The following is an 11,232-nucleotide window of genomic DNA, read 5'->3' on the forward strand; positions in this document are numbered from 1 at the left end:
TTTCTCTTGATCAATGTTAATCTTTCCTTGATAGTTTAAATATGTTTGTTGAATTACTGATGATTAATCCATGATTGCACTTGCAGTTGCCCCAGTGGCCATGAATACTTATTAAAATCTGGGACTCACACTTTGTATGCAACTTTTCGACGATGCCAAAAGGGGGAAGAGATATTGTGCTTTACACATTCTGAATAAGTGAAATTTATAACCTAATTAACCTGGTCCTTGATGATGAGTGAATTTTTTAAACTTTGTATTGATGGTTAAGCTGAGTTCTTACAGGATCCAAGTAAGTAAAAAGCACAGAGTTTGTCTTCATCAAAAAGGGGGAATTTGTTGGCCCAAGAACAGGTGAAGTTTTGAAGATTGACAAAAGAACTCAATCATGGACCAGGTCCATCTTGTGAAGCACAGTCATGATCAACCTATACATGTGAGATGCACGTGAAGGAGATAAATCTAACTAATCAAGAAGCAATATCTCCTGATCTGATCGAAAAGGTTGCATATTGGATAAGGAGAGAAAGACTCCGTACATGAAGAGAACACAGTTTAGGAAGACGATAGTGTTAGAGTTTGAGATCAGTATGAACTCTTCTACGATAGAAGAGTAGTAATTGAATTCCAATCAAACTCTGATTACTAACCCATTAAATATCCCTGCTATTCTCTTTTACAGGTAATGCACATAAGCAGAAGTTAAACGTGAATTGAGAGCAAAATAGCAAGGCGATTTTGCAAGCAATTTATATGTGATTCAAGCGTGCAATCCTGAAGCTACTTGAACAAGATAGAAGAACCAGTTCCAAGTGTCTGTCTTTTATTTCTAGTTCAATTATAGTAGGTGATTTTACATTGTACCTTTCAGCTTTCATAGAAGCAATTGTATTAGGTAATTAGAGTTTCAAGTTAGCGTTAACTTGAAGTTGTCGCAACAGTTGAGGCTGTGTGCCACAACGGGATTAGAGTTAATCCTTAGGTTTACAAAGAGTTTTGTAAATGCTGTTTTGGCTCAGTGATTTTAGTGGAAGTTTGGGAAAATCCTACTGAGTAGTAGGTCGTGATTTTTTCAACTTTTGAGCCAGGTGTTTTCCACGTAAAAATCTCTGTGTTCTTTATTTTCTTTATTTATTATTTCGCAAACAGTAGTAGTTGGAACACATAGAAGAACCAGGTCCTTCTATAGTTCAGTTAAGCGAAAATTGGGTACCATATAAATCACCACCCCTCTTGTGTGGTATTGACGTTTAAAATATCAACATTAAAAGAAGCTGACTCTGAATTGAAATGAGGAGTAGAATTGACATGCCTTTGACTCTCATCTTGAGTAGTATATTATATGCATTATCAAGTAAGGAAGTGGTTGCATCATTAGAAGGTTACTTCTGACACTAATATAAGTTTCATTAAGCCCTATTAGGAATTGATACAACTTGTCCTCCTCCAACTCTCTTTGTAGAGCACAATTGCAAGGATTAATAGGATTTTTACGCATGAAAGCTAACTCATCCCACAATTTCTTTATTTTTTAAAATATGATGCTATGTCAAGAGGTCCCTGACAAGTAGAAGCCAATTATTTCTTAATCTCGAACACATTAGTTCCATTAACTGTACCATATCTACTTTCTAGTTGTTTCCAAATGCACTCAGCAGTCTCAGAATACTCAACACTCTCGGCTATATCAGAGGATAAAGAGCTAGTTAATCAGGAAATCACCATATTATTTCACCGATTCCAGAATTTCAGCTCAACAGCATTATCAGGAAGTTTAGGACAATTACCATCTATGAACGCTATTTTATTCTTAGCTGACAAAGCAACCACCATTTTCCTCTTCCAACCCCCAAATCCAGTACCAGAAAATGGTACAGGGACTAGACAAGTCCCAGGGATATCAGACGAATGTATGAATAGAGGACTAGATGGATCTGGGGAATATGTAGAAGTCGAAGCACTAGAATCATCCACAGTCATATTGAAATCAATAGGGATAATAGGGAATTTTTCTAATGCAAAACCCTAACAGCAACAAAACCAAAAGCGACACCACAATATATGTGAGAATATGGATAGAAATACCACACTTCTTCGCGACCGGAAGAAGAACGACCTTGAGATTCACCAGAACACCCAGATATAGCTCAAACACCAGAAATTCGATCTTACCCAGACTGAATCGAAATCCTCCTCTGTGTTTCTTCAATCCGTGTAAGAGATACACCAAAAATAACTGCAAATTGAAAAAATCTGACGAAATTGATGAAACTTAAACGAGAAGAAAAATTTAACCAAACTTTATAAGGGTAGTATCGAACGAATGCGGAGGACAGGATCTACATGAATCCTCGCTCTGATACCATGAAAACTTTGGAAAAACATGAAATCGCCATGAGAAATTAGCTAGGGTTTTTTAAGAGAACAGTAAGAAAAGAACGGAGAAGAAGCTTCTCGACTGAACGGAGAAGAAGCTTCTCGACTGAACGGAGAAGAAGCTTCTCGACTGATTCATTATTTTCTGATATCATAAAGTGTCAAAATATCTACAAAAGAAGTTATATATACATTGAGACAAAACCTTGAATGCTAAGTGGACTAATTGGACTAAACTAATAAAAGACTATACAAATAAACTTATACAACTTGGGCCTGTTTTTGCCGAGGCCTAGAAGCCAAATAGTCTCCAAGTCCAACAAGTGTCTCGTAGGAATTAATTAAAACGACCCCTACCAGTTCTATATAAGGGAATAGATCATAATTTCTTTTCCATTTATTTTCGTCTGTGGAAAATACTAAGAATAAGTGTGGGGGGCTATTAAGAATTCTTGAAACTTGTGGGGCTGACTTAAAAATCTAACAAATAAAGGTCCACTTTTGGATCCAAACATCTATAAATGACTTTCTCTCTTCTCGTCAAAATTCAAAATGGCATGGGTTGGGACGAAACCCAACCACCATAGACACGAAAAGCAGCAATTTGAAGTAAGATAAACAAAGAGTGACGCCGAGGAGGTTGATGCAATTGATGGACACACATCAACTGACCAAGAAAGAAAAGTTAAAAGTGTTATCGATGTGGTTTGTTCACACCATCTTGTTGGCATGTGATAGCTTGAAAAGAAGTGGATAAAAGAGCTGTTTGTTTTGTACTCGTTTATCCACTTCTTTTCAAGCATCAATATAAAGCTTAGTACTCCGCCCGTTTCATATTAAATGAGTTACTTTCCTTTTTAGTCTGTTCCAAAATAAATGACACATTTTTAAATTTGGAAATAATTCAACTTTAAACCCTCATTTTACTCATTTTACCATTAATGAGAAGCTTTTATAACCACACAAAAGTTATGGCCCCACAAAATTTTACCCCTTAAGCTTTTAAGATCACAAATTTCAAAAGTCTTTCTTTTTTTCCTTAAACTCCGTACCGAGTCAAACTACCTCATTTAATTTGAAACGGAGGGAGTAATATAGTACAAAACAAGCAGCGATGTAAAGCTCTTTTATCCACTTCTTTTAAGTTATCACATGCCAACAAGATAGCGTGAACAAACCACACCAATATTGCCTTAAATTTCTCCTCGGTCAATTGTTACCTGTCCATCAATTGCATCACTCCTGGGGTGATCCTCTGTTTTTTACCTCGTAGTTGATCCTAGAACTTCTCACCATTCTTATGGATCTTCTTCAGCTTATTCTTCTTTGGGAAATCCTCACAATTTAACTCGGTGACCAGCGAAAACTTCCTTGGCACAAAACAATAGGGCATTCTCTTCAATATAAACCCTATCTCTTGCTTCTTCTCATATTTCCTAACTTGACGAAGAAAAGAGAATGAACCATTTTTCTACTGAATCCAGTTCAGTTTTTTGACAGCTTCCAGAAGTGCCCTGAACAGCTGTTTTTAAATTAGATCTTGCTCCTGCAAGCAACCATGGGCGAAGCTAGGTTGGCCCAAGGGTGACCACCCTTCGCCGAAAAATTATACTATGTATAAGGTAAAATATTACTTGTTATTGATTAAAAATAGACTTTGAACACCCTTATTGAATTTCCTGGCTTCGCCACTACCTACGACAGTCTTTTGAACTTGAAAAAAAATTGCATTCTTGACCTTACTAAGATCTTGGCAGGGAAAGAATTACCAAACATATGCCGCCATGTGGTCAATCCATACACGTCCAAAACAAATTGCACACCCTAAAGCCTTTATATGTTAGGTTTTAAGTCAGAACAACAATTAATATTGCAGTTTTTTCTACATATGTTCTGCCCGATATTGGATGGAAATTGACTTTGCGCTTTTATGTGGTGAGTTCACTCAAAACTCAGCCTAAAACCATAAACAAATTGCATCACTTACAGGAAATCATAGTAGTGCAGTTTGTTAGCTACTTGAACTTTCATCTTGTTGGTGTCTTGGTGAAGATCCGATTCCCACCTTACAATCGCCTCCCCCCTTTGTATAATTTAACAAAAATTGAATTACCTGCACAAGAACAATTATGCAAACTGTTCTATTAAATGAAATAATTGTCCCAGATGTGGCATGCTTATCTTGTCTTTTTATTTATTTCTTTGAGAAAATTAGGCATATGAAATACAAATTAGGAGTATCCAATAGCCATGCATAAGCAGTATTTGCTTGAGTGTCATCTCTCTTGTTAATTGATTACATGTGACAAACCTAAAATCACGTGGAGAAAAATTGAATTGAAAGACCTGGCTATTGGGAAGACAAAACCCCATTCTAATTCTGGGATCCATGGACTCTTGCTCAAAGATACAGAAAAGGACTAAAGACGAAGAAGAAGAAGAGCTCATTTGACACAAGGGTAAAGTTTGGTCTGTTCGATACATTTGATGTCTGAAAATCCTTGTAAAGGTTTGAGTAGCTGAGATCAAGACACGTGGAGGACATCAACGGTGACTAGACCAAACCTATAAAGATATTGGACTTGTTTGGGCTTCTGTATTATTTTGGGCTCATATCTATTGGGCTCAATGAATTATTTCGTTTGGGCTCACAGGAAGAAGCTGAAAACAAGATTAGTATTAGTCTTTTTATATTTCTGCACATTTTTGTCTATTTTGTAAATAACATGTGGGTTTGTTATAGAGTAGCCAATAGGATGATAGACAAGTGTACAGGTAGTTATACCTTAGATTCCATTCTTTGCTGCATATAAGGATTAGTCTGTACAGTCCATAAATTCAATTGAAATATACAGAAAATTTCTCCAGCTTCTCTATCTTTTTCTTTCATGGTATCAGAGCAGCTAGCTTGATCCAGTAATACAATCAATTAATCTATCTATTACATCAGTTTCTTCAATAGAACAAAATGGGTGACACAACCATTACTGCAGAAACCAGTAATGCTGCAAAGGCTGTGACCTATGATGTTAATCACCCCTATCACCTCAATAATTCTGATTCTCCGGGTATGACTCTAGTCAATACTGTATTTGATGGAAGAGGATACCCAGGATGGAGAATATCCATTCTCTTGTCTTTATCAGCTAAGAAGAAGCTTGGATTCATCAATGGAGTTTGCAAATCTCCATATCTGAACTCTCCAGAACTTGAATAATGGAGTTGTGTGAATGACATGGTCATCTCCTGGATCCTTAATGTTCTCTCAAAAGATATTGCAGATAGTGTCATTTATTCCAAAACTGCAAAAGAGCTTTGGGACAGCCTTGAGCAGAGATTTGGGAGATCAAATGGAGCTAAGCTCTATCACCTGCAAAAAGAATTATCAGGATTAGTACAGGGAAATAGTGATATTGCAGGATATTTCACTAAGTTCAAGCGTTTGTGGGATAAATTGGATGCTTTGAATGTCATTATATGCTGCTCTTGTGTTTGTGTTTGTAAAGGAAAGGCAAAGTTAACTAAGTCATTAGAAGATCAGAGGTTGATCCAATTTCTAATGGGACTAAATGACATCTATGCACAAGCAAGAGGAAGCATCCTCATGATGAATCCTTTGCCTAGCATGGATGTTGCTTATTCACTTCTCTTACAGGATGAAAATCAAAGGAAGTCTATGCAAATGCACATTATAACTCTCAATCAGTATCATTCATGGCAGCAGGAGAGAACAAAAAGTCTAATGCACAACTTCTAGCTGATTTTGCAGCTTTCATGATTACAGGACAAGGGAAGAACCATCAGAAGTTCAGAAACCAGACACAAAGGGGAGCAGGCATAGGACCCAAATTTAACAACTCTGGACAGAAGTTTATTAAGCCTCAGCAGAAGTTCAAATCAAAGAAGAAATACAATCCAAATGTGTCATGTACTTATTGTGGAAAAACAGGACATACACAGGAGGATTGCTACAGAATCATTGGTTTTCCTGATGATTTTGAGTTCACATATCACAAAGCATATCAGAACCAGATTAAGGGAAATGCAGTGGTGGCAAATGAAGAGCATGAAAGCCCAGCAGGACAAGGAAATGAACTTAATGGGAATAATTTTGGTCAGCAACTCAGCAAAGAGCAGGTTGCAGAAATGATGCACATCTATAAGCAAGCAAAAATGGCACAGGCAGGAAATACAGGAATCAATGCTAATTCAGTAGCAGGTACTATTCTGAAGTACTCAGGGTCAGTTTTCACTAGTTTAAAATCAGACACTTGGATCATAGATTCAGGTGCCTCAGAGCATATGTGTTTTGATCCTAATTCTTTCTTGTTTTTGTATCCACTCCCTGTACCTTTGAACATCAGTTTACCTAACTCTTTCAAGGTGATTGTTACTCACATAGGGAGCATTTCTATTCTGCCTGGTCATATTCTGAACAATGTATTGCATGCTCCAAAATTCAAGTATAATTTGTTATCAGTTCATAGGTTTTGTGTTCAATTCAAATATGATGTGCTTTTCACATCTGTTGAGTGTGTGTTGCAGGGCCTTTCAATGAAGAGTCCTCAAGCTTTTGGTGAAGTTAGAGAAGGGCTTTACTTATTGGAACCAAGTAGTATTAAGTCTAAAGGTTTATTCATTAGTGATGTACTTTCAATTCCAAAAGGAAGAAATTCCATTTCAGAGTCTGTTTCTTTTCCTAGTCCAGTCCTAGTCAATACTGTTTCAGATGTTAAGCTTTGGCATGTAAGATTGGGTCACCTCCCATTTTCAGCAATGAAACATTTAGATTTCCTTCATTGTAAATCTAATTCTGATTTTGTTTGTGATGTGTGTCCTAAGGCTAGGCAAACCAGAATTCCTTTCCCTGTTAGTAAAATAAGTTCCAAACACAAATTTGAACTTATACATATTGACACATGGGGACCTTATAAGTCAAATACTTACAATGGTTTCAGATATTTCCTCACTATAGTAGATGACTATAGTAGGGGGGACATGGACATTTTTATTAAGTGCTAAAAGTAATGCTTTTCCTATGCTTAAATCTTTCCTATCTATGGTTGAGAGACAATTCAACGAGAAGGTGAAAGTGATAAGATCTGACAATGCACTGGAACTGGGAAAGGGGACACAAGAGGCAGCTTTCCTAGCCTCTCAAGGAATTCTACATCAATTGTCTTGTGTAGCAACTCCCCAACAAAATGGAGTTGTTGAAAGGAAACATAGACATCTCTTGGAGACTGCAAGAGGTTTGATGTTTCAATCAAAGTTACATATGTCATATTGGGGAGAGTCTATCCTAACTGCCACACATCTTATTAATAAGATGCCTTCCAGTGTTCTCAAAGGCAAAACACCATATGAGGTCTTGTTTCAGAAGAAGCCTAAGTATGATTATTTAAGGAATTTTGGATGTCTTTGTTATGCTTCAACATTAGCACAGGAAGAGGAAAGTTTGATGAGAGAGCAACAGCCTGTGTTTTGCTTGGATACCCCTTCATCAAAAAGGATATAAGCTACTAGAAATATCAACAGGAAGAGTGTTTGTGTCAAGGGATGTCAAGTTTCATGAGACACACTTTCCTTTTGCTAAGAACAGACCTTCACATCAGCCCATTTTCCCAAACTCAACCTTCAGTACAGAATACACCTACTCAGCTCCACCACAGGATCATCTCTCACCTATTTCTTTAGAACCTGAACTTCCTGATAATTTTTCTTCACCATCACCAAGTTCTTCATCAACACCTCACCATTCTTACTCACCTTCTAGTCCTATTTGTTTTCCACCTATCCCAGATACATCACATACTATTATCACCTGTTCCTGAACCTAACCAGCCTACACCAGTGAGAAGGTCAGGGAGGGTTTCCAATCAACCAACCTACCTAAAAACTATGTGTGCAGTAATATCATGTTCACAGATGTAGGAGCTACTTGTTTCACTCAACCAACTAAACCTAGGGAGTACTGTTTCTCCTATCTATCTCCCAACAATCAACATGTCATGTAGTCAATTTTTACACTTACAGAGCCTAACAGTTTTGGACAAGCTTGTCAGCATCCAGGTTGGATAGCAGCTATGGATTCAGAGATTAAAGCTCTAGAAGACAACCACACATGGGATGTAGTTGAGCTACCCAAAGGGAAAAGAGCTCTACCTTGTAAGTGGGTGTACAAGGTGAAGCATCTATCAGATGGAAGAGTTGAAAGATTAAAGGCAAGGCTGGTGGTCAGGGGGGATGTCCAAAGAGAGGGTATAGATTATGGAGAGACATTTTCACCAGTGGTCAAAATGACCACCATAAGATGTTTGCTCACTACTGCAGCCAAAAGAGACTGGAATGTGTCTCAATTGGATGTCAACAATGCATTTTTGCATGGTGACCTTCAGGAGGAGGTATACATGAAATTTCCTTCAAGTTTAACACCTCCTAGTCCTAAGCATGTTTGTTTACTAAGGAAGTCATTATATGGATTGAAGCAAGCATCTAGGCAATGGTATGCCAGGCTTGCAGGGGCTTTGAGTTTTAAGGGGTATTCTTCATCATTAAATGATTATTCTCTATTTTTTAAACGAACAGGAAGTCTGATTTCTATACTAGCTGTCTATATAGATGACATCCTACTAACTGGAGATGATTTGGAAGAGATCAAACACATCAAGGATTTTCTAAACACTGAATTCAAAGTCAAAAATCTAGGAAGCATACATTATTTATTAGGGATGGAAATTCTGAGAGAAAAAGAAGGATTCATTGTGAGTCAAAGAAAATTTACCTTGGACATGCTGAATGAGTTTGAAGTTTATCACTTGGCTCGAGTAACCTCTCCTCTTGATCCTTCTTCCAAACTTCAAGTTGATGATGGAAGACCTTTGCAAAACCCCACAGTGTATCGACATCGAGTTGGGAAGTTAAACTATCTGACTAACACTCGCCCGGATCTTTCCTTTGCAGTTCTCACTCTAAGCAAGTACATGCAGAAGCCATGTCTCTCTCACTTCACAGCAGCATTGCGAGTGTTGAAATACTTGAGCTCAGATCCGGGACAAGGCATCCTTCTCTCAGCAGCACCGTCTTTTTCTTTGCTTGCCTTTTGTGATGCTGATTGGGCTTCCTGCAAGGATTCAAGAAGGTCTGTAAGTGGATTTTTCATCACATTAGGAGGAGCACCAATTTCCTGGAAATCAAAGAAGATCATTTTCTCTGTCATCTGCAGAGGCAGAATACAGATCTATGCGCAGAGTGACTGCAGAACTTACTTGGCTTGTTCGTCTTCTTGAGGATCTGTCTGCACCAGTAAATCTTCCCATACCTCTTCATTCTGATAGCAAAGCAGCCATTCACATCGCTCGTAACCCCGTCTTCCATGAACGCACAAAACATGTGGAGATTGACTGCCATTTTGTGCGTCAACAGTTCCTTTCCGGGTTAATTACACTCTTTTTTGTTCCTTCTAAAGAACAACTGGCGGATCTCTTCACAAAACCACTTTCAGGGGTTTCTCACTCAGAGATTTTGAACAAGTTGGGGGTCACCAGGTTACCCTCCAACTTGAGGGGGGATATTGGGAAGACAAAACCCCATTCTAATTCTGGGATCTATGGACTCTTGCTCAAAGATACAGAAAAGGACTAAAGACGAAGAAGAAGAAGAGCTCATTTGACAGAAGGGTAAAGTTTGGCCTGTTCGATACATTTGATGTCTGAAAATCCTTGTAAAGGTTTGAGTAGCTGAGATCAAGACACGTGGAGGACATCAACGGTGACTAGACCAAACCTATAAAGATATTGGACTTGTTTGGGCTTCTGTATTATTTTGGGCTCATATCTATTGGGCTCAATGAATTGTTTCGTTTGGGCGCACAAGAAGAAGCTGAAAACAAGATTAGTATTAGTCTTTTTATATTTCTGCACATTTTTGTTTATTTTGTAAATAACATGTGGGTTTGTTATAGAGTAGCCAATAGGATGATAGACAAGTGTACAGGTAGTTATACCTTAGATTCCATTCTTTGCTGCATATAAGGATTAGTCTGTACAGTCCATAAATTCAATTGAAATATACAGAAAATTTCTCCAGCTTCTCTATCTTTTTCTTTCATAACATCTCTCAAAATCAACACCGATTTAAGGGGGATAAACACAATGAATGTAAACAATCCGTGTAGGCAATACCAGCTAATTGAATAACTTAGATTGAGACAGTTGTTTACAGCTAGGTTTGGTTTTGCCAAAAGTTTTTTTAGTCTGGTAAGAGACTTGTATGTTTGTATTAAAATTGTCTAACGGGATAGGACGATTTAGTTGGACAAGACGCGACATAACTATTCCTTAACGGGATAAGGGGGACCGGGACACTACCGGGCCGAGATTAGCAGGGCGAACCTCTTGGCCCTTTCGATTCCACTATCTAAGGAGACGGGATGTGTCGAGGGCCCTTAGTGGAATTCTTTTATTTGTTAAATTTATATTAATTAAATATTTAAGCACTAAAAATTATTTTAAAAAAACTATGAAGTAACTAAGTAAGACATTTCTTAAAAATAAATTCAAGGCTAAAGCCTTTTAGTTTATTCAATAGAAATTTGATACACAAATACAAGCACCTAAAGAAGAGCACCTAATATACACAACCACATTCTAGGAAGGGTTTTGTTTGAACTATTTAGATATAACAAATTATCATACTAGTATCAAGTGTCAATGCCAATTCTAAAGGAATTGTTAAGGAATCGTCCCGTTAGACAACCTTAGTATAGCGTTAGTGACATTTGAAGACCATCTAGATTTAGAGAATCTTTGATTTGCATTAATAGTCAAATTGTATAGTATTGGAATAAAATGGCCC

General features: G+C 37.6%; 1 protein-coding gene across 1 annotated transcript; it reads left to right on the plus strand.

Moving 5' to 3' along the window:
- LOC109232637 lies at window positions 5,612-7,894 on the plus strand. The gene is made up of 3 exons (XM_019398393.1): window positions 5,612-6,113; window positions 6,161-7,245; window positions 7,445-7,894. The coding sequence occupies exons 1-3, from the start codon at window positions 5,612-5,614 to the stop codon at window positions 7,892-7,894; spliced, it is 2,037 nt and encodes a 678-aa protein (XP_019253938.1).

This window comes from Nicotiana attenuata, chromosome 9, assembly GCF_001879085.1.
Source record: "Nicotiana attenuata strain UT chromosome 9, NIATTr2, whole genome shotgun sequence".
Lineage (NCBI taxonomy): Eukaryota > Viridiplantae > Streptophyta > Magnoliopsida > Solanales > Solanaceae > Nicotiana > Nicotiana attenuata.